Source organism: Leptopilina heterotoma, unplaced genomic scaffold (assembly GCF_015476425.1).
Source record: "Leptopilina heterotoma isolate Lh14 unplaced genomic scaffold, ASM1547642v1 Lhet_51, whole genome shotgun sequence".
NCBI classification, from domain to species: Eukaryota; Metazoa; Arthropoda; class Insecta; order Hymenoptera; family Figitidae; genus Leptopilina; species Leptopilina heterotoma.
In genome coordinates this window covers 4,591,010-4,616,927 of record NW_025111110.1, presented here as the reverse complement: position 1 = coordinate 4,616,927, position 25,918 = coordinate 4,591,010, and the positions used below count along the sequence as shown (strand labels likewise).

Here is a 25,918-nt window from a genome sequence, read left to right as displayed (position 1 = left end):
TTGAAATTTCTTTACATTATATTAAAAATAGTGAACTTCTTTTAAAGAAGTTTTTTTTTATTTTTAAAAATTTCCTCGCAATATATTCAATTATTTACATAAGTAATAAAGCTCATTACGGAATTTCAATTATTTTTAATACAATTTTAATCAAATTCCTCGAAAAATGTAATTATTCTTAAAAATTTAATTAAAATTCGTCGAAAGAATTGAATTATTTCTAGAAACTGTAAAAAAATTCTTCTTAAGAATTCAATTATTTCCATAAATAGCAAAATTTTTCAGATTTACTAAATTCTTTTGAATATTATTTTAGAAAAAAATTCTTGCCAAGAATTCAATTATTTTCATAAATTTCTTTAAAATTCTAAAAACAATTCAATTATATTCAAAAGTAATAAAATTCTTCGCAGAAATTCAATTGTGTTTAAAATTTTTTTTAAATTCTCAAAATTTCAATTATCTTTATAAATAATTAAATTGTTCTCCAGAATTCAATTATTTTCAAAAACTTTAATAAAATTCTTTGATTTTCAATTATTTTCAAAAATTATATAATTCTTCTCTAAAAATCAATTATTTTCAAAAAATTTAATAAAATTCTTGTCAAAATTTCAATTATTTTCATAAGTAGGTAATAAAGCTCATTACGGAATTTCAATTATTTTTAATACAATTTTAAATTTAATCAAATTCCTCGAAAAATATAATTATTATTAAAAATTTTATTAAAATTCGTCGAAAGAATTCAATTATTTATAGAAACTGAAAAAAATCTTCTTGTGAATTCCATCATTTCCATAAATAACAAAATGCTCCAGATTTACTAAATTCTTTTAAAAATTATTTTTAAAAAAATTCTTCACAAGATTTTCAATTATTTTCATAAATTTCGATAAAATTCTGAAAAACAATTCAATTATTTTCAAAAGTAATAAAATTCTTCGCAGAAATTCAATTATGTTTAAAAATTTACAAAAATTATCGTCAAAATTTCAATTATCTTTATAAATAGGGGAACATAGTCTAGGTCGGCCACCTTTTTGACTTTTGTTTATAACTTTTTTTTAAAAATGAATTTGGACAATTGAAGTATATGGTTGGAAAGTCCTGTTTAATAGGAACATTTTTTCTGTACAAAGTAAATTGACAGGTTTAAAAATGAAAAAGTTATAAAGATTTAAAAAAAAAAAATTTGTAGTCCAGGTTGGCCATTACAGTCAAGGTCGGCCATGTTTAAAATTCAAAGGGCATTAATCGTTAAAAAATAAAATAACATGTTTGGAGTTACGGAAAATTGATTCTTTATTGTTTACAGTTTGTAACTTAATGAAATAACAAAATAATAACAATAAACAATATAAAAAAATAAATATAAATAAAAAAAAGTTTTGCACTAAAATATTAATAAAATTAAATAAAAATATTAATAAGATGATCAATTATATTATGAGTTATACAGAATTGCAGTTTTTGCAAATGAAGTAGCTCGTCCTCATCTTTGCGCATTTTAAACACATAGTGGCCGACCTTGACAGTAAGTAACATTACCGAATTGTTGTAACCATAAAGAAATACGTTTCGGGATTCGATTTTTTACTTTGTTTTCCTTTCAACCATGAGTCCCACAAATTTTCTGCATACTTGCCTTGAGGATTCAATTTGTTTTTTATCTTTTATTAATGGTTTTTCACATTATGCACAAAACTTTTTTTGAGCTTTTTTTGTACCGACGTCACAGAAAACACAATTTTCGATTTTCCGAAAATGTAATTGAACAAAAAGTTAGGTTTCACTAAGACAAGCTTCGACAAAAATGCGCGTAGGTGGCGCTAGTGAACTTGACAAAAAAACGCGAGTGGCCTACCTAGACAGTAGGCCAACCTTGACTACATTCCCCTAATTAAATTGTTCTCCAGAATTCAATTATTTTTAAAAATTTTAATAAAATTCTACGCAAACATTTAATTATTTTCATAAATAATAATATTCTTTGGAAGGATTCAATTACTTTTATAAATAGTAAAATTCTTTGCAGAAATTCAATTAGTATCAATTCATTTTAATGAAATTGAATTAATCAAATTTTCAATTATAATTATGAACAGAAAAGATTATTTTAAAACATTGAAAAAATTATTTGTTTAATTCAATTATTTCCTAAAGCAATTAAAATTATTAAAAAAACATTATTTTCAAAAAATTTAAAGAAAAAAAAAAACTCGTCAAAAGAATTTAATTATTCATAAAAACTCTAATATTAATTTTTGAAGCCATTTATAGATTTAATTTATTTATGTTCGAAATAAAATAAATTTAAATTTAATGAGAAAAAAAACCGAAAAAGATTAGGACAAAGCCGGAAAATAACCGGGAATACTGAATACTGAATACTGAAATCAATGTTTGATTAATAAATAAATAATTGAAAAATTCACAAATAAAAGAAAAAAATTGATAAATCAATTTTTCGAATATTTTTTCATAAAGAAGAAAAACCAATATTTTTAATTACGGAAATTGAGAATAAACAACAATAAAAAAAATATAAACGATTAAAAAGTACTGAAATTAATAAATTGATGTTATTAGTTTTTAAAAGTAGAAAATGTTATTTAAAACGATTTAAAGGAAAATTTTCCATTTGGAACTATAATTAAAAATTAAATTGCTTATCAATTATTATTGATAAGCAATTTTGACATATCTTATATCAAGGATTTTTGGATATAATTGATTTAAACTATTATTAACTTGAAATATATATAATTAAAGCAGTCACCCATGAAATGTCTGTCAATTAAAGTGCGGCGATCGATTTAAAATACCAACGGCGAAAATAACCATTCATTGAAGTCACCATTGAGTGAAATAATTTTCAATCAATGACGATACATTGGAATTGGCCTCAACTGAAAATACCATTAATGGTATCTATTTAAATCTATTTAATTTAATTTCAAGTTCCTTTAGTTACTGGTATCGTTAGGAGAATTCTATCATTAATTGAATTTAATATTAATGGACGTTAGTATTAATAAAAACTGCTTTTTCCCTTACTTTTGTGAAATTTTATTTTATATTTTATTTTATATTTTATTTTATACTTTTATACATTTATTTTTTATTTTTAGGAATTTTCGTAATTTATCAGTATAGTGATTAGTATATGTTTTACACAAGTAGTAAAGGAGGTCAGTTTTCGCCAGACGAACATATTTAATTGATGTATACAGTATGCATTAAGTAGTAAAAGACTAGTTTAGTCAGACAAATTATAATTATTTAATTATTTAGTCAGACAAATTATGGAAATGTTTTTATAATTTAATTAATTATTTCAATAAAATCTGAAACTCTTTAGTTTCAGATTTTATTAAATTTATAATCTAAAAAATGAGATAAATTTACATACACCACCGGTACTTTTGCATAATTGTTATGTTATTTTTTTTAATACATATTTCATTAATTATTAAAAATTATGGATTTAAAGAAAAATTTTAGTTAAAAAAACTAAAAAAAAAATTGAATTTCGAAGAACTTACAAATATAATTGCAGAAATTCAATTATTTTAAAAAGTTATAAAATTCTTAGCAAAAATTCAATTATGTTAAAAAATTATTAAAAATTCTCGTCAAAATTTCAATTATCCTTATAAATAATAAAATTCTACTCCAAAATTCAATTATTTTCAAAAATTTTAATATAATTCTTAGGAAAATTTTAATTATTAACTAAAATTTTCCAAAAGAATTCAATAATTTTATTATAAAAAAGATCTTAATAAAATTCTAAACAAACATTTAAATATTTCTATAAATAATGAAAATTTCCCAGTAATTTAATTATATTTACATTTTTTTAGAAATGTCTTCTCAATAATTCAATTATTTTCATAAATAATAAAACTCATCGCAGAATATCAATTATTTTTAATACAACTTTAATTTTAATTCTGTTGAAATTAGTTGAATTTTTTAATATTGTATTTAATATTATTTCCAAAATTTTAACGCAATTTTTAGAAAGAAATCAATTATCAAGATAAACATCAAAATTATTCCCAGAAATTCTATTGTTTTTAAGAATTTTAATAAAATTCTTTGCAAAATTCAATTATTTTCATAAATAATATTAATTACAGGAATAAAATTATTTTTAAGAGTTAAAAAATTCTTTTCAGAAATTCAATTATTTTCAAAAATTAAAATAAAAATTCTCATCATGATTTAATTAATTTATTTATTTTTGATACAATTTTAATACGAATTCCTTGAAAAATTTGATTATTTAACAAAATTTTATTAAAATTCGTCATAAGAATTTAATTATTTAAAAATTAGTTGATAAAATTTTTTATTTTGAAAAATTTTATGATTAATCTAAATTATTATAAAAAATTATAAAACATGAAGAAATCGATCATTCCGAGTCTTCATCTCGGAGTGATCGACTTCTTCATGTTTTATAACAATTTTTTATAAGTTGTTTAATTTCAAAAATGTTTAAATTTAAAATTTTTGAAAATCTTCATTTCTATAGATAAAAATATTAATGATTAATTATTTATTTAAAAAAGAAGTTATTGATTTTTTTTCGATTTTGCAGTTTCGATGAAGCATTAGAGTAATTTTGTATGAATGTATATTTAATATTTCTTTTTGTTCAACATTATTTATTAAAAGTTATTGATGTTTTCGAATAATTTTACAATTCAAGAAATTCGTAATTAAATGTAATAAAAAATATTTTTGAGTATCTAATAATTTTTAGAGTGAATCGGAATATTCTTTAGAGTCAGGGAAAAAGTGAAAATTTTGTCTGGAAATCAGGGAAAAGTCGGGGAAAAACAAAATTAAATATTTGTGGCAACCCTGTAAATTCATTTTCTTTTTCAGTATTAGAGATCGATTTCAGGCAGACATTTAATTAAAAAAATCGAAATTTCACTAGATTTTGGTAAGATAATAGATTATTTTTCTAGTTTTAGTATGAATAAATTTTTATAATTTTTGCAATTTATAGTGTAACTTGAGATGAAAATAAAATGGAAAAATCAGTAGTAGTAGTCGAATTTAGTCAGACAGTGTGCAATTCGTGCAAAACTAAGATCAGTGGTAATAATTTGCTTCAGTCCAACGAAGTAATTCACTAGAAGATTAAAAAGAAATTAATTGCAAATTTAGTAAATCAGTAGTTAAAGCAGTTTTTAGTCAGACATTCAGAAAATTTTCGAATTTCTCTATTTTTGGTAAAAGTGGCGAATGTAAATTTCATTTATTGTCTGACAAATTCTAATTATTTGTTTTATTTTTATCTTTAGTAGTAAATGAAAGTTTCAGCCAGGCTTAAATTCTCGTAATTTTTTGCAAATCAGTAGTGAAGGGAAATTTAAATCAGACAGTAAATCTATTCAAGTAATGAAATTAGTGGGGAAAGAATGTTTGGGTTTAGGTAAATTTTAATTATTAGGAGAGTGTTGTTAGAGTTGGGCATAGTTTTGTCTTTTCTTCATAGTAGTAAAATAGCTAATATATTTTTGAAAAAAAAAATTTACCAAATTCCCTTAATTTTATTATTTGCAATATATAGCAATAACAATGCAAACATTTTTGTTGAAATTATGTAGTCGGACATCCATACATTTTGCCCGTTAAAACATGTATTTTATAATATTTTTAATTGCCTTATCTTCTTAGCATTTTCCATTATACTTGTTAATTATGCTCATGCGGCTGGACATTAATTAAATTTTACTTTCATTCTCTATGCAATTTTCATATTTTTATGGCAAGAGAATGAATTTTTTTTCATTTAATATCATTTTAATTGTCATAAAACAAAATTATTTGAAATACTGATGTGTGGGAGTGACCTAACAACAGTGACTTTTAATTACTTTTTTGGAAAATAGAATTATATTAATAAATTTTAAATGCTTTTTTATATATTTACTATTTTTATTCATTACAGTTTAAGTGCAGTAACAGGGTTGCCATAAATAATGAATTTTGTTTTTCCCTGATTTCCAGACAAAATTTTCACTTTTTCCCTGACCCTACAGAATATTCTGATTTACTCTAAAAATTATTAGATACTCAAAAAAAACATTCTACTACATTTACTAACGAATTTCTAAAATTGTAAAATTATTCGCAAACATCAATAACTAAATTTTTAAATAAGTATTTAATTATTATTTTTTCATAGGAATTAGAATTCAAACATTTTTAAAATTTAAATAAGAATATTATTATAAAACATGATGATATCAATCACTCCAAATCTTCGACTCGGAGTAATTGATATTTTCATGTTTTATAAAAATTTAAATTTAGATATTAAAAAAAAAAATTTAATTATTTACAAAAATAATAATAAAATTCGTTGCAGAAATTCAATTATTTCCATAAATAACAATATTATTCACAGGGTTTCAATTATTTTTAATACAATTTTAAATAAATTTCTCGAAAAATGAAATTATCTTCAAAACTTTTTTGCAAGAATCAAATTACATTTCACAAATAATGAAATTCTTTGGTGAAATTAAAAAATTTTCAAAATTTACTATTTCGATAAAAGTTCTCAAAAGAATTTAATTTTTTAAATAAATTGTAATAAAATTCGTTGCAGGAATTCAATTATTTTTGCAAGTAATACAATTTTTCACATGAATTCAATTATGTAAAAAAAAATTGATAAACTTCGTTGTAAGAATTCAATTATTTTCATAAATTATAAAATTTTTTTAAGAATTTCAATTATGTTTAATACGATTTAAAGTAAATTTCTAGAAAAATGGAATTATTTTCTTAAATTTTTTTCAAGAATTTAATTACATTTCACGAATATAATGACATTTTTCGTCATTTTTCGTTTAATTCAAATATTTTCAAAATCTACTATTTCAATAAAGATTCTCAAAAGAATTCAATTATTTAAAAAAAAATGTCATAAAATTCGTTTGCAGGAATTCAATTATTTTCATTATGATTTCAATTATTCAAAAAAAATGTAAAAAATCCATTGTTAGAATTCAATTACTTTTATAAATTAATAAAATTCTTTACAGGATTTCAATTATTTTTAATACAATTTTATGTAAATTCTTTGAAAAATGTAATTATTTTCAAAAATTTTATTTAAATTCTTCGAAAGAATTGAATTATCAATTATTTTAAAAAATTCATGCTATAATGCTTTTAATATTCAATTATTATCTAAAATTTTAACTGATATTCATTTTTAAATCAATTTTTATTTGTAAATTCTACGAGAATCCAATTATTTAAATACAAAAATAAATAATTTATTGAATAAATGATTGTTTCTCGAAATTGAATTATCATAAAGAATTTTATCAACAAAATTGAATTTTTTCGAGGGATTTTAATAAAATTTTCAAGAATAATTAAATTTATCGAGGAATTCAATTAAAATTGTATCAAAATAATTGAAATTTTATGATGAGTTTTATTATTTATGAAAATAATTGAATTTTTGTAAAAAAAGTGTTTTTATTTATGAAAATAATTGGATTTTTGTTAAAAAAAATATTATTATTTATGAAAATAACTGAATTATTGCGAAGAAAATAAAAAATTTGTAAATAGTTGAATTCCTGTGAAATTAAGAGAAGAATTTTATTATTTTTAAAGATAATTGACTTTCTGCGAAGAATTTTATTACTTTTGAAAATAATTGAATTTCTACAATGATTTACTAACTTCTCCAAAATTCAATGTTTTACAGTAGGTACTTTAATAAAAATCCCTGACTTTTCCCTGAATTGCCTGATTTCCCTGACCTGTGGCAACACTGAGTAAGAAAAAACAAAAGAGCAAAAAATGCCATTCGACGTAGAATTAAATAATTTTGAAAACCTTTATCAGAAGAATGATATTTCAACTGAAATTGCACTGAAAAAAAAATTTAATTGACTCAATTAACCGATTAATTGACTTTTATCAATTAAATATTTACTTGAATCAAATAATATTTATTGGCGTCAATTTAATGGTATTTGAACCAATAATTTCAGTATTTGAATCAAATACGATTTAATTGACTCCAATAAATATTATTTGATTCAATTAAATATTTAATGGATAATAGTCAATTAATCGGTTAATTGAATCAATTAAATTTTTTTTTCAGTGTGAAGACGATAGTAATTAGATTTTTAAAAGTTCGAAAATTACTTAAAAATTTACAATTTTTTATTTTTTTTCAATTTTTCTGCGCTCTAATTTTTAATTATATAACAAAGAAGATAATTATCTTTAAGTATTTTTAAATAAATGTAGTTAATTTAATTTTGAATATTAATTGTACTTCCATACGTATGCAGATTAAGTATAATATGCTTAACTTTGTATATTTAAAGGGTCATTGGAATGTCTCTTTTGACAAATTCCACAAGTGACTCCTCTGGGCATCCACACATTTCGGGAGGAGGGGGGGAGTTTTCCACCAGTAAAAGTTATGATAAAATAGAGGCACTTTATTTTCGCCATTTCACGGTACTTTCGAAATATAAGATCTGCAGTTGGGCGGAGTGAAAATGCTCAAGTTTTTCGGATATCCTTTAAGCCAAGCGTAAAAAGTTGTGGTTCACCATTGGAGAGGAAGTAAAATGGAGGCACAAAAAAGAAAAGGAAAAAAAACAAACGAGAAAAAGAGACGTTTGAGAAAATGAAGAAAATAATCAGTTTTTATTTTTTTTCTTATTATTCTTTTTTTTTAAAAATAATTATTGTTTTCGTAAAAATAAGAATGAAAATTGTTGCTTTTGTGATTATTGGTGTTTTTCTCTGTAGATATGAGGGTAACAGTAGTTTTTGTTTTTTGTTTTTTCTATACTCAAATACGTTATTTATTTTTAAAGTGGGTCAACCGCATGTTTCCAAAGTTAATACAAAAGTATTCCTTTCTATACAGATGTGTGGCGCAATAAACACTTTTCCCCGCTGCATCGTAAGAATGGAACTTTTGAAATGAAAAAAGCTTCCTGTAAAATAAATTGTGCTTAGTCTCAAAAATTCTTAAGAAAAATCTGCGGTAAAACGGTAAACACTATACTGACGTGATTTTCTCGAAAAGATTATTTCTCAGTGAACAAGAGGATTATTTCTTTTTTTTTTTAAATCGAAAAAGAAACAAAAGCTCCGAGAAAGAAATTTTTGCTTTTTTTTCTCTCTCTTGAAATATTATAATAATCGGTAAAGGGTTTTTCTAAAACATAATTTCTAATTTTTTTTCTTTTAAAAATAGTTTTTAGGAAAGTTGTTTAAAATTTTTTTATCTTAATCAAGATTTTAACTCAAGTTTATTTAAATTTTTGTAGAAAATTGTTTTCTAAAAAAGTTAAAAATTCTTTTTCTTTTTTCTTCTTCTTTTCAGAAAAAATCAACAAAAATCTTTTACTTTATAAAGTTCAATTTCTGATATTTATTTTTCTAATATAGGATTAGTTTTCAAAATTTTCTGTTCTAATAAATTTAGATTTGGAAATTTTTTTTTTTTCTGAATAAGAATTTTTGTTAATAAATTCAAATTTCTAATAAATAGTTCTATCTAAAAATGTTAAAATCTTTTTTTTTTATTATTCGCGAGTTATTTGAAAATTTTCACCTGTATTAAGTTCAATTTTTAAAATTTTGTTATCTATAAATTTAAATTTCTGTATTAATTATTAATGCATTTAAATTGCTGTTCAAATTGTTGAAACTACAGAACAATTGTTTTTTGCAATTCGAAAACAATTCTTTTTTTGTCAAAACTTTTGTAAAACTTTTGATTTTGTTGTTGTCAGTCAACAATGTTTTTTTCATCAAAAGCAAACATTTTTCAAATTTTTTTTCCTGCAATTAATATATTATTAAAAAGAATAATAATTTTTTTTTCAATTATTAATAAAAAGAAAAAATTAATAATTCGTGAAACAAATTTTTTCAATATTAAATTAAAATATAATTATTATTTAATAATTAAAATTAATTATTACGTAAAATATTAGTGAATGTTTACAATATATTATTTTAAAGAAGAAAAAAAAAGAAAAAATTCTCAAATTTCGAAAAAAAAGAATACTAAATCTTCTAGAACTGATAAATTAAAGGCACGTCTGACTAAAATCGATCGTCACTACTTAAAGGTTTCACTACTTGACAGATAATCAACCGCAAATAAATTTGCAATTTACAACTATAAATATTGTTTGGAAAGAGGGAATTCTTGGAAAATGTTGAAAGTAATAAAAGACAGTATGTATAGAAGTAAAAAAAGCAAACAACTAAAAGCGACATAATTGAATATTATTACTATCATTAAATATTAATTTAAATTCGATTGCAATTATTTTTGCACTTTATATACGTTTCTAGAATTAAGAACATTTAAATTAAACTACCATTTCTTGGATACATTTTTCAAATTTAAAAATTACCTACTCCAAATTTATAGTTTTTAAATTAATAAATTAATTTCTAAATAAATATTAAATTTATTTTATTTTTTATTTTATTATAGTAGTAATTTGAAAAAATGTTTAAATGTAGTGAAAATAAATTTGGTTCAGTTAAATTTTCGAAATTTATTGGAATATTAAATTTATCAATAATTTATTTCAATATAAATGACTTCCCCTAATAGATTGAATTAATAATAATTAATAATAATAATAATAATAATAATAATAATAATAATAATAATAATAAAAACTAAATCAATAATAATTATTATTAATTACTAATAATGATTTAGTAAAAATTAGATTTATAATAATTCTTATTATTTAATTCCTACTTATTAATAATAAATATATTATTATTATTTAGTAGCAAGAGATCCAAAGAAAATTCTCTAAAATTAACTATTAACTTTTTTGTTCATTTATTCAAAAAAAATTGCAGTTGCATAAAATTTCCATATTAATTCGGGAATTTCGGTTTAAAAATGCCTTGCTGTTTCAATCTGTGAAAAAGATTTTTCAATGTTAAAAAGAAGGTTGAAAGGGTGTCGATAAATAATTCCTGACGGAAAGGTGTAAAGTATTTTCCGATACTTTTCTCATGAACATGATTTAATGTTGTTTTATATTTTTTTTCGATTTCAATTCATTATTAGTTTGAGAGTTTGGAAACTTGTTTTTTTTTTTTTTTTTCTTAAACCGACGATTGGATTTAACTTGTTGAAAAGTGATTTCACGATTCTATTATCTTTCGCATTTTCTTTTAAAATCTAAATTCTCCAACTCGAAGTGCAAGTTACTGAATTCATTTTATTTGCGTATAATAAGAAAATTGCGTTCTTGAGAAGATATTTAGGGGAAAAAAATTGTCAAATTAAAAAAAAAATTTATCTTTTTTTAATAAAAATTATTTTTCATACTTTTGTTTTTAATTTTTTATTTATTTTTTTGGTGTAGAATAAATGTTTTATTTCATCTATAAATAAACAAAATTTGATTATTTTTTATTCAGGATTATTTTTTTCATTAGAAACTTTTTTTGTCCCAAATATTTCTTTTTGTAGAAATTGTTCACAATTTTCAAAGCTTTTTTATTAAAAATAATTTATAAAAAAAAAAATTTTAATTTGTTTCTTTTTTTATAAGAAAAACTTTTATTGAAAAAAAAATACAATTTTTATTTGTAAATAATTAAATAAAAAATTTATTTTGGACAACCTAAGTTTGAAAATTTGTTCGTAAACAATTTACAATATTATAATAAGTAAAAGCATTTGTAGAATAACAGTTTTTTCTAGTAAACATTTTTTTTAATTGAAAAATTAATTTTTAAAAAAGTAGTTTGAAAAATAAATTGTTTTTAAAATTTTAATTATACTTAATAAACTTTTTCACCAGCGCAGATACTTATCGACTGTCTTTTTCAACTTTTTAAATTTTATATGGTCGGAACACTTAGTGGAAGTTTACTGTATATACTTTTTTATATTTCTTATAAAAATAAAAATAAAAAAAATTCCTTAGTGAAACCTTATAAAATTCCATTTGCTTTACGTATTAGGTGAAAGTTATTTATATAAGGAGAGAGTGTGTGTGAGAGAGAAAGAGAATAAAATGCTTTAACATCTTTTTTAGCAGTTCTAATATGGGTGCATGCTCACTGTATTCTCGTATTTATTGAAAACTTTAGTAGGGCAATCCCATGCTTTTCATCCACTTCAGTATACTTGCGTCCCGTCCGCAAGCGTGTCGAATTCAAGGAGAAATTTTATCGTAAAGCAATTGATTGTGAAAAACTTAAGCGTACTTGAGAAAGCTTCACGTCAAACTTTTTCTTAACACCTGCGTCGTTTTTCAAAACGGCACATATACACATACTTATTTGAAAAAAAGTTTGTCCAAGAAAGATTTTGCACTTTCACACACACACATATATATATATATATATATATATACATATGTAGATATATTCAAATATTTTCCCTTCATATTATGCTTAAATACTTTCAGTTTCGACATTGTCTTGTATTACCTTCAAATTTATCTTCCAACTGAAAACATTTTTTTATGTTAAAGTTTTTTTATTTTTATTTTAAAATAACATTTTTTTATTTTTTTCATTTATTTTAAAGTCAAAAATGCGAAAGCATTTTTAATACATATATATACAAATAAATTTAATACATTAAATAAATAAATATATACAAAACCTATATATAAAAAATTTGTATTTTACATTTGTCATTAAAAAAAGTTTTTTATTATTTATTTTTTATTTATTTTTAAGTAGTATTTTATTTTTATAGAAGTTTTTTAATTTGTACAGGGCTGCCACAAATCAGGGAAATGTCAGGGAATTTTTTTCAAAAATATACTGTCGAAATATCAAATTTCTAGAATTACTAAAAAAATTCTGGTTTTTGGTGTTCAAAAATAATTTGGAAAAATTTAAAAATCTTGAATTCATCTTCGATTTTTTTCACCTATACACTTTTGATTGACAATGAATTTGCAAATATTCTTGATTTTTTTATTTCTGTAAATAATTAAATTTATTTTAAATAATTACCTAAATTCTAGAAAACATTGTTTAAAATACAATTTTTTTAAATTAAAAAAAATTTTTTTTTTTATTCTTAATTTCTATTTATATTAGAAAACATTCTCATTAAAAGGTAGTGTATTTATTTAGAAATAAATAAATGTTTTAAACTAAAATCTTTGAAAATTTTAATTGTTACGAAGAAATGAATAATAATTAAATATTTATTTTTTAAAAATGATTTCATAGTTTTAAATAATTATTATTTAGAATTATAAAGAAATTAGGTTTCTGGGAAATTTTATTTACTTTTTTTCTCAAAAAACTTCAATTTTTAAAATAATTTTATTAGAGAATTGTTAAATTTATTAATGAAAATTTTGTAAAACTGAATTGAAAATCATTAAATTTGTTAGAGAATTTCATTAAAGATTGGAAAAAAATTGAATTTTCAAGGAATTTTAATCTAATAATAAGTTAATTTTAAAAAGATTTAAATTAAAAGAAATTTTTTTTAAAAAGCTCTCAAAAGTTTAATTTGAAATTAAGTTTTAAAAATTTTTAATTCTATTTTTGAAAGATAATTGAAAATTTATAAATAAATAATTGAAAAATTTTGAAATAGGTACTTTAAATTTTTTAAAATTACAATTTTTAATATACATATTTAAAATAATTGAATTTTTTAAAGAATTTTATTAAAATTTTTGAAAGTTATCTTGAAATCAGAAAAAAGCCAAGGAAAAACAAAATCAAATTTTCCTTAAGTTTTTGAACGATTAATTAAATAAATTTTTTTATATTGAAATATTTTCCAAAATTAACATTCTAAAATAAAAAAAGAATGTTAATTGTATAGATTTACTTAAAGAATTAATTTTTCCAGTATACAAAACGATTTTTACTAATTATTATTTTTATTTATTTTTTAAATAATTTTTTGTTACTCTAGAATTTTTCTTAATTTGTACAATACCGAAAATTTGTAACTTTCAAATGAACGAAATATTTTTATAATTCAAAACATATTTTAAACAAATTTTAATTTTTTAGGGTTTGCCAACTTTAATGAAAATTAAAAATGTTAATTAAAATTTTTTTAATAAATTACTTTTTTATACTCAACGTAAAATAGTTTTAGTCTAAGTGAACGAACTTTTTTCTGTTATGAATTAATTGGTTTCATTTACAAAATTATTGTTTATAAACAAACAAATTCAATTTTAAAGAAAATAAATTAAATAAAATAAAAATATTGCCGTCAGAAACTGCAGGAAAATTTTTTAATTAAAAAATTCTAATTCATGAGAGGAATTGAACCCCAATGCTTGCAGTCGCGAGTGTAGCAGTAAATCCACGCAGCCATCTCACTTCTTGTATCACTAGTTTAATTATTTACTTATTTATCTATTTATTTATCAATTTATTTTTTTTGACTGGATATAATTAAATTTTAAACTAAGTTCCTCATTAATCTTCCAAAGTATGCAAATTAAATATAATTTTCTATATTATTTAATTCAGAAGATTTAATGACAATGAAGGTATAACTATTGCAAGAAGTGGAAAATAGAGTAGCTAAATTTAGTTTTTATTACATAAGTCAGTTATGTATTTTGTTATATATATAGAACATACTGGAACAAAAGAAAATTACTGGAAGTGCTCCAAAATCATAACTTTTGTCTTTTTAGAGACTATTGTAACTTATCTTTTAATCCTGAAATTTATCCTTCCGTTATTTCTGGTTTCCGCCTGGATAAAAAGAAATTAAAAGAAAGAAGTGGAAGTGAAGTTGTGTGAAAGGGTTTTTTCTTATATTGTGTTTGTGTCTCTTGTTCGTTTCTGATCTTGTATTTCGATTTTTTTTGTCTGTTAATTAAAAAAAGCCTACAAGTTAAAAAAGTTTTTTACTTAATTTAAAAAAAAAAATATTATTTTTTATATATTTATTTAAAAAAAATTTTTTTTTTACAAACTATTAATATTATTATTATTATTATTATTATTATTATTTACTAATTAATACATATTACTACAGTTATTAAAATATTGTTCCATTCTTATGTGTAATTATTATATTAATTACTATTATTAGTTAATTATTAATATTAATCATCAATTATTATTTTATTAATTAATAATTATTCATTAATAATAATTCATTTATTTATAATTATTAATTTTATTCAATTATTTAATCAACTGAATAAATAATTAATAAATTTTCTAAGTCGAAAAATAATAAGAATATATATAAAAAAATTTGCAATAACATTAAGAAAAGAAATAATAAATAATAATTCCCTGTCACATATAATTAACAAAAAAAAAAAAATATATAGGCCATTGACTAACTATTCTATTTCTATTTATGTTTCAGGCCTCGGTTGTAATAAAAAAAAGGAAGAGAGAAAAAAAGAATGGAATCTCGGAAATAACGAAAAAAAAATGTAATACACACACAAACCTGCAGATTGCAATTCTTCTTCAGAGTGCCAAATCGAACTTGCGGGAAGCAATAAAAGCTGAAAGTCGTAAAGAGCTTCTGCTTCTCGTTATTCGTATGTCGTAAAAACGTAACATTGTGAACTCAAATATGAACTCATTAAAATTTAAAGGCTCGTAATAGGAAATTGTCGAGCGCAAATTTATTGCAATAAACCAAAACATTTTCAAAGCGCAGAAAATTCAACCCCAACCCCACTACCGCCCCTCTTTTTCTCTTTACACTCTCTGCATTACAGTGATAATTTAATTTTTTTCACAATTAAAAATTGAACATTCCTTTTTATAGATTTCAAATTTTTTTTGCGAACCGGGGAAAATTAACGTAGAAGAAAATATTTGAAAATTTAAATAAATAAAATATTGGAACAGAAAAATATTGAAACAGAAAAATATTGAACCAGAAAAATATTGAAACAATAAAATAATGAAATATTAACATAGTAAATATTAAAAAATTATATATTAAAAAAATTAAATATTAAAAAATTAAAAATTAAATATTAAATATTAAAATATTAAAATATTGAAATATTGAAACGTTCAATTAATGAATGAAAATAAAAAATAATGAAATATTAAAATATTGAAACACTAAAATGTTGAAATATTAAAATACTGAAACATTAAAGTATTGGGAATATTAAAATATTTTTTTATTAAATTCTCCCAAACGGCTCAATGTAACGTAAAATGAGAGAATATAAAAAACAAGTTTGAAAATATAGATGTAAAATAAACAACTGAAGAATAGAATTAAAAAATTAAAAATAATGAAAGAGTAACGAAAAATATATATATAGAGAGAGAAGAATGTATGAAAATAGAGACTTGTTTGAAACGATAGTAAAAGAACAATAAAAAAATGACCCCCGGGGGAAATTTGTTAAAATTACAAGGTGAATAATAAAATTGTGCAATAAAAACCAAAGAAAGAAAAAATGCGTTGGAAACAATTAACTAACTAATGAATTTAATTAAATGAAAAGTAATAAATTCAAGTGTTATATATATGAAAATGTGAGTGAGTTTTAATGTTTCTCATAGTGTTATTGAGTGAGCAAGACGTTGACGATGAAGATGGTGAGGAAGTGTCTAATGAAAATAAAGAAAGATAACAATGCTTATTGTTAATTAAAAAGAGAGAGAGTGAGAGAGAGAGAGGAGAGTGGGAGGAAGGGGTTAGTGACGAGATTGTAAATGTCTCGTGTGTGCGATTTTCTGAACGAGTTTGCATATCATGTTGACGGCCGAGGGTAATTTGAGCTGGACGAGCGACCTGAGTGCAATATTGCATCAGGTGTCTTGCAACAGTACCTTTCTGGGCTGTATGGAAGAGTGCGGAACGACAGTGACTGGCTACGATCATTTTTGCACTGCTGAACCCTCTTCGACAATGACATCGTCATCGACCCTCTTTTGCAGACCTTGTGATTTTACTGGTTGCGACTTGAACGTTTCTCTGGTCTTAAGAGGTCTGGAGAGTATAGAAGGTGCTTTCCTCTCAAAAATTCCGAGATTTCGAGATTGCAATTCCACCATTTTCGGTCAGGTGAGTTTTGTTTTATGCAATTTCAAGAATTCTTATTTTTTAGATTTGTATTTTTAACAGGGACCGAGGGGGTAATTACTGATTAAAATAGTGTACACTCTAATATACTAAATTTTCCTGCTATTACGCGCTTTATCCAGTATTACAGGGTATTACACAACTATAACAGGGTATTATTGATTATTACAGAATATTACATCTATATTATGTGGTATTACACTGACGTAATAAAGCTTTATTACGTGACTATTACGTGAGGAGCGTACACGCTAATACACAAGTAAATACCCCCTCGACAGGGACTTTCACGAAAAATTCGTGTCGTGTACGTGTCGTGCCTTAACACGACACAAAGTACACATGGTAATTCGTGTCGTGTCCTGACACGACAAAAGTTCGCTTGGTAATTCGTGTCGTGCCTTGACACGACACAAATAACGCTTGCAAGAATCTACACCGTGTTTCATGCGTGTCCTTAAAACGGTATCTTGACACGACACGAATTACCATGTGAACTTTGTGTCGTGTCAAGGCACGACACGGACACACAAATTTTCGTGTTTTTTCGTGTCCGTGTCGGTCCCTGATTTTTAATAATATTATATTTTAATATTGCGATATTCCGGAAGTTACCGCCGATGCTCAGCGTCAAAAAATATTATTTAAGAATTTTTGAGACGAACATGTCACTAATTTCGGTGCCGTAAAACTAGCGAACCGCCAGACGCTTGACAAATCCATAGGCGTCGCAACTTAATAATATGACATGACCCATTCTTCATTCTTTCTTTTTCGTGATAAATTCTTTTACTATAGAGTTGAATATGTACATTCTACGAACATAATTTAACATATAAATTAATTTTTTATTAACAAATAAATTTTTTAAACTCTTAGCTTCGCAAAACTCGAAAATTCCATTGTCTGCTAATTGGCGGATGGAGTATTTTGACTAGTAGTTTTGCCAAAATTATTTTACTAAAGAAAATTCTTATAAATAAACATTAGATGTTTATTTACAAGAATTTTTATTTGTTAAATAATTTTGGTAAAATTACTAGTCAAAATACTCCATCCGCCAATTAGCAGACAATCGAATTTTCCAGTTTTGCAAAGCTAAGAGTTTTAAAAAATTCAATTGTTAATAAACAATTGATTTTGTTGCTGCCTATTGTTCATTAGATGTATATTTACAAGAATTTTTATTTGTTAAATAATTTTTGTAAAATTATTAGTCAAAATACTCCATCCGCCAATTAGCAGACAATCGAATTTTCGAGTTTTGCAAAGCTAAGAGTTTTAAAAAATTCAATTGTTAATAAACAATTGATTTTGTTGTTGCCCATTGTTCATTAGATGTTTATTTACAAGAATTTTTATTTGTTAAATAATTTTTGTAAAATTACTAGTCAAAATACTCCATCCGCCAATTAGCAGACAATCGAATTTTCGAGTTTTCGAAGCTAAGAGCTTAAAAAAATTTATTTGTTAATAAACAATTGATTTTGTGGTTGCCCATTGTTCATTAGATGTTTATTTACAAGAATTTCCTTCGGTAAAATAATTTTGGCAAAATTACTAGTCAAAATACTCCATCCGCCAATTAGCAGACAATCGAATTTTCGAAGCTAAGAGCTTAAAAAAATTTATTTGTTAATAAACAATTGATTTTGTTGCTGCCTATTGTTCATTAGATGTATATTTACAAGAATTTTTATTTGTTAAATAATTTTGGTAAAATTACTAGTCAAAATACTCCATCCGCCAATTGGCAGACAATCGAATTTTCGAGTTTTCAAAGCTAAGAGTTAAAAAGAATTTATTTGTTAATAAACAATTGATTTTGTTGTTGCCCATTGTTCATTAGATGCATATTTACAAGAATTTTTATTTGTTAAATAATTTTGGTAAAATTACTAGTCAAAATACTCCATCCGCCAATTAGCAGACAATCGAATTTTCGAGTTTTCGAAGCTAAGAGCTTAAAAAAATTTATTTGTTAATAAACAATTGATTTTGTGGTTGCCCATTGTTCATTAGATGTTTATTTACAAGAATTTCCTTCGGTAAAATAATTTTGGCAAAATTACTAGTCAAAATACTCCATCCGCCAATTAGCAGACAATCGAATTTTCGAAGCTAAGAGCTTAAAAAAATTTATTTGTTAATAAACAATTGATTTTGTTGCTGCCTATTGTTCATTAGATGTATATTTACAAGAATTTTTATTTGTTAAATAATTTTGGTAAAATTACTAGTCAAAATACTCCATCCGCCAATTGGCAGACAATCGAATTTTCGAGTTTTCAAAGCTAAGAGTTAAAAAGAATTTATTTGTTAATAAACAATTGATTTTGTTGTTGCCCATTGTTCATTAGATGCATATTTACAAGAATTTTTATTTGTTAAATAATTTTGGTAAAATTACTAGTCAAAATACTCCATCCGCCAATTAGCAGACAATCGAATTTTCGAGTTTTGCAAAGCTAAGAGCTTTAAAAAATTCAATTGTTAATAAACAATTGATTTTGTTGTTGCCCATTGTTCATTAGATGCATATTTACAAGAATTTTTATTTGTTAAATAATTTTGGTAAAATTACTAGTCAAAATACTCCATCCGCCAATTAGCAGACAATCGAATTTTCGAGTTTTCGAAGCTAAGAGCTTAAAAAAATTTATTTGCTAATAAACAATTGATTTTGTTGCTGCCTATTGTTCATTAGATGTTTATTTACAAGAATTTTTATTTGTTAAATAATTTTTGTAAAATTACTAGTCAAAATACTCCATCCGCCAATTAGCAGACAATCGAATTTTCGAGTTTTCGAAGCTAAGAGCTTAAAAAAATTTATTTGTTAATAAACAATTGATTTTGTGGTTGCCCATTGTTCATTAGATGTTTATTTACAAGAATTTCTTCTAGTAAAATAATTTTGGCAAAATAACTAGTCAAAATACTCCATCCGCCAATTAGCAGACAATGAAATTTTCATGTTTTCGAAGCTAAGAGCTTAAAAAAATTTATTTGTTAATAAACAATTGATTTTGTTGCTGCCTATTGTTGATTAGATGTATATTTACAAGAATTTTTATTTGTTAAATAATTTTAGTAAAATTACTAGTCAAAATACTCCATCCGCCAATTAGCAGACAATCGAATTTTCGAGTTTTCGAAGCTAAGAGCTTAAAAAAATTTATTTGTTAATAAACAATTGATTTTGTTGTTGCCCATTGTTTATTAGATGTTTATTTACAAGAATTTCTTCTAGTAAAATAATTTTGGCAAAATAACTAGTCAAAATACTCCATCCGCCAATTAGCAGACAATCGAGTTTTTAAGTTTTCGAAGCTAAGAGCTTAAAAAAATTTATTTGTTAATAAACAATTGATTTTGTTGCTGCCTACTGTTCATTAGATGTATATTTACAAGAATTTCCTTCAGTAAAATAATTTTGGCAAAATAACTAGTCAAAATACTCCATCCGCCAATTAGCAGACAATCGAGTTTTTGAGTTTTCGAAGCTAAGAGCTTAAAAAAATTTATTTGTTAATAAACAATTGATTTTGTGGTTGCCCATTGTTCATTAGATGTTTATTTACAAGAATTTTCTTCGGTAAAATAATTTTGGCAAAGTAACTAGTCAAAATACTCCATCCGCCAATTAGCAGACAATCGAATTTTCCAGTTTTGCAAAGCTAAGAGCTTTAAAAAATTCAATTGTTAATAAACAATTGATTTTGTTGTTGCCCATTGTTCATTAGATGTTAATTTACAAAAATTTCCTCCAGTAAAATAATTTTGGCAAAATTACTAGTCAAAATACTCCATCCGCCAATTAGCAGACAATCGAGTTTTAGAGTTTTCGAAGCTAAGAGCTTAAAAAAATTTATTTGTTAATAAACAATTCATTTTGTTGCTGCTTATTGTTCATTAGATGTATATTTACAAGAATTTTTATTTGTTAAATAATTTTGGTAAAATTACTAGTCAAAATACTCCATCCGCCAATTAGCAGACAATCGAAATTTCGAGTTTTGCAAAGCTAAGAGCTTTAAAAAATTCAATTGTTAATAAACAATTGATTTTGTTGTTGCCCATTGTTCATTAGATGTTAATTTACAAAAATTTCCTCCAGTAAAATAATTTTGGCAAAATTACTAGTCAAAATACTCCATCCGCCAATTAGCAGACAATCAAGTTTTTGAGTTTTCGAAGCTAAGAGCTTAAAAAAATTTATTTGTTAATAAACAATTGATTTTGTTGTTGCCCATTGTTCATTAGATGCATATTTACAAGAATTTTTATTTGTTAAATAATTTTGGTAAAATTACTAGTCAAAATACTCCATCCGCCAATTAGCAGACAATCGATTTTTCAAGTTTTGCAAAGCTAAGAGCTTTAAAAAAATCAATTGGTAATAAACAATTGATTTTGTTGCTGCCTATTGTTCATTAGATGTATATTTACAAGAATTTTTATTTGTTAAATAATTTTGGCAAAATTACTAGTCAAAATACTCCATCCGCCAATTAGCAGACAATCGAATTTTCGAGTTTTGCAAAGCTAAGAGCTTTAAAAAATTCAATTGTAAAGAAACAATTGATTTTATTGTTGCCCATTGTTCATTAGATGTTTATTTACAAGAATTTCCTCCAGTAAAATAATTTTGGCAAAATTACTAGTCAAAATACTCCATCCGCCATTTAGCAGACAATCGAATTTTCCAGTTTTGCAAAGCTAAGAGCTTTAAAAAATTCAATTGTTAATAAACAATTGATTTTGTTGTTGCCCATTGTTCATTACATGTTAATTTACAAGAATTTCCTCCAGTAAAATAATTTTGGCAAAATTACTAGTCAAAATACTCCATCCGCCAATTAGCAGACAATCGAGTTTTTGAGTTTTCGAAGCTAAATGCTTAAAAAAATTTATTTGTTAATAAACTATTGATTTTGTTGTTGCCCATTGTTCATCAGATGTTTATTTACAAGAATTTTTATTTGTTTAATAATTTTGGTAACATTACTAGTCAAAATACTCCATCCGCCAATTAGCAGACAATCGAATTTTCGAGTTTTCGAAGATAAGAGCTTAAAAAAATTTATTTGTTAATAAACAATTGATTTTGTGGTTGCCCATTGTTTATTAGATGTTTATTTACAAGAATTTCCTCCAGTAAAATAATTTTGGCAAAATAACTAGTCAAAATACTTCATCCGCCAATTAGCAGACAATCGTGTTTTTGAGTTTTCGAAGCTAAGAGCTTAAAAAAATTTATTTGTTAATAAACAATTGATTTTGTTGCTGCCTATTGTTCATTAGATGTTTATTTACAAGAATTTTCTCCAGTAAAATAATTTTCGCTACATAACTAGTCAAAATACTCCATCCGCCAATTAGCAGACAATCGAGTTTTTGAGTTTTCGAAGCTAAGAGCTTAAAAAAATTTATTTGTTAATAAACAATTGATTTTGTTGCTGCCTATTGTTCATTAGATGTATATTTAGAAGAATTTTTATTTGTTAAATAATTTTGGTAAAATTACTAGTCAAAATACTCCATCCGCCAATTGGCAGACAATCGAATTTTCGAGTTTTCAAAGCTAAGAGCTTTAAAAAATTCAATTGTTAATAAACAATTGATTTTGTTGTTGCCCATTGTTCATTAGATGTTAATTTACAAAAATTTCCTCCAGTAAAATAATTTTGGCAAAATTACTAGTCAAAATACTCCATCCGCCAATTAGCAGACAATCGAGTTTTTGAGTTTTCGAAGCTAAGAGCTTAAAAAAATTTATTTGTTAATAAACAATTGATTTTGTTGCTGCCTATTGTTCATTAGATGTATATTTAGAAGAATTTTTATTTGTTAAATAATTTTGGTAAAATTACTAGTCAAAATACTCCATCCGCCAATTAGCAGACAATCGAGTTTTTGAGTTTTCGAAGCTAAGAGCTAAAAAAAATTTATTTGTTAATAAACAATTGATTTTGTTGTTGCCCATTGTTCATTAGATGCATATTTACAAGAATTTTTATTTGTTAAATAATTTTGGTAAAATTACTAGTCAAAATACTCCATCCGCCAATTAGCAGACAATCGATTTTTCAAGTTTTGCAAAGCTAAGAGCTTTAAAAAATTCAATTGGTAATAAACAATTGATTTTGTTGCTGCCTATTGTTCATTAGATGTATATTTACAAGAATTTTTATTTGTTAAATAATTTTGGCAAAATTACTAGTCAAAATACTCCATCCGCCAATTAGCAGACAATCGAATTTTCGAGTTTTGCAAAGCTAAGAGCTTTAAAAAATTCAATTGTAAATAAACAATTGATTGTATTGTTGCCCATTGTTCATTAGATGTTTATTTACAAGAATTTCCTCCAGTAAAATAATTTTGGCAAAATAACTAGTCAAAATACTCCATCCGCCAATTAGCAGACAATCGAATTTTCGAGTTTTCGAAGCTACCCAGGCGGAAATTTCCAACCGGCGCGGATCCTAGCCCGTACTGACGCCGGTGTAACTGTACTGGCTCGGAACCGCCTGCCAACCGAATGTGAACGGGCATTCTACCGAATAGTGACTAGGCCAGGAGCGCGCTGGCAACCGGCTCGGAACTGGCATTCTACCGCCCGCTGACCGGCCGGGAGAAGCCGTTCCGTGTATAATTCAACCGGCTGGGACCTGGCACTCTACCGACCGTGGATTTTTCATTCAATAGCCAGCTGAGCGCTGGCATTCTACCGACTGACAACCGGGTCGGATCCAAATGATAATTTCAACAAATATCAATACAAAAAATAATAATTAATTGCAAAAGATAAATACTAATGACAATTCATTGACAGTTCACTTTACACATTTTTTTATACACTTAAACGCAATTTTTTATTACATACACATTTGAAAAATCCTAACGCTTGGAGGTACGAACCTACGCCTAACCGAATATTTACGCACCGAAATCTCGCACGCTAACCACTATGCTACGCTCGCATGGGACTCTCAAATCTTAAATACTCTCAAGTGTCACAAGCTGAAATGAAACTTGTCGAATAACTACGCGTCAATGCTACAGCTATATTTTTATTATTATATAATATATTAAATAATTGTATCTCAATATAATAATATTGAACATAATAATATTAATAATTTTAATTAATATCACAATAATAATAAATTTATTATTATTGAGATATTATTAATTAACATTAATATTATTGAGAATTAATAATAAATTATTAACATGAATATTAATATTTATTAATATTTATTAATATTAATAATTTATTATTAATTCTCAATAATATTAATAATATCTCAATAATAATAAATTTATATTAATAGTATAAATTTATTTATAATAATTATAAACTATAAGTGCACAACAAATTTTTTTAATTGTTTAATTTTGAAAAAACTCTTAATAAATAATTACTTAATATTTTGATTAAATTCATTTATTAATTAATCATTATTTTCTAAAATAATGCAATTAATTATTGTAATAATTATTTAGTTATGACACATTTATTAAAAATAAATTTATAATGTGATTTATAATGTGACAATAAATGACGACATCCGCAGTCGGATCCGGCCCAGCACCGAGCCAGTACAGACTTAACATATCCGTCATTCTTCCGACGCCGCAGAAGAATAAGATCCGCCGGCGGAAGAAATCCAGTACCGAGCCAGTACTGACAATAGTGGGAAGACGGATCCGACAGTCGGAGCATAATCTGTACCGCGCCGGTTGCTTTTTCAGATCCGAATCGGTACAGACCGTCGGTACTTGCGGTCTGTACGGGCGCGGATCCCAGCCGGTTGTAAATTCCGACATTCGTCCGACTTTTCCGCCTGGGTAAGAGCTTAAAAAAATTTATTTGTTAATAAACAATTGATTTTGTTGCTGCCTATTGTTCATTAGATGTATATTTACAAGAATTTTTATTTGTTAAATAATTTTGGTAAAATTACTAGTCAAAATACTCCATCCGCCAATTAGCAGACAATCGAATTTTCGAGTTTTCGAAGCTAAGAGCTTAAAAAAATTTATTTGTTAATAAACAATTGATTTTGTGGTTGCCCATTGTTCATTAGATGTTTATTTACAAGAATTTCCTTCGGTAAAATAATTTTGGCAAAATTACTAGTCAAAATACTCCATCCGCCAATTAGCAGACAATCGAATTTTCGAAGCTAAGAGCTTAAAAAAATTTATTTGTTAATAAACAATTGATTTTGTTGCTGCCTATTGTTCATTAGATGTATATTTACAAGAATTTTTATTTGTTAAATAATTTTGGTAAAATTACTAGTCAAAATACTCCATCCGCCAATTAGCAGACAATCGAATTTTCAAGTTTTCGAATCTAAGAGCTTTAAACAATTTATTTGTTAATAAACAATTGATTTGAATGTTAAATTATGTTCGTAGAATATTTGTATTTAACTCTATAGTGAAAGAAATTGTCGCGAAAAAGAAAGATTGAAGAATTGATCATTTCGTATTATTCAGTTGCGAAGCGTATGGATTTGGCAGGCGTTTGGCGGATGGCGGGTCGCTAGCATCACCGCACCACTAATTTCACCTCTTTTATCACTGTAAAAAAAGGTTGTAAATAAGAGCTGATTTTGGTATTAAAATAGAACCAAATTACGATTTATTACCAAAATTCGTACTAAATTAGTACCTTTCTTTTTACAGTGATGTCCCTAAGGAGTTAAGGGAGAATCTAATGGAGAGTCAAATCAAAAGTTAGTCCAATGTCATAATTTCGTAATTTAAAAGAAAAACACAAATTAAATTTTAAATTCGTCTTGG

At 24.3% G+C, this 25,918-nt stretch overlaps 1 protein-coding gene across 2 annotated transcripts in view; it reads left to right on the top strand.

The window, feature by feature from the left end:
• Nucleotides 1-16,103: 16,103 nt before the first annotated feature.
• The window catches only part of LOC122507724 (5-hydroxytryptamine receptor 2C-like), a 196,096-nt gene continuing 186,281 nt past the window's right edge, over nt 16,104-25,918 (top strand). For both annotated transcript variants that reach the window (XR_006302143.1, XM_043620587.1), the window contains exon 1: nt 16,104-17,080. Coding sequence is in view for 1 of the 2 variants with exons in the window: in XM_043620587.1 (XP_043476522.1) it covers nt 16,769-17,080 (312 nt within the window). In the remaining variant the exon portion in view is untranslated. The remainder of the gene's footprint in view (nt 17,081-25,918) is intronic.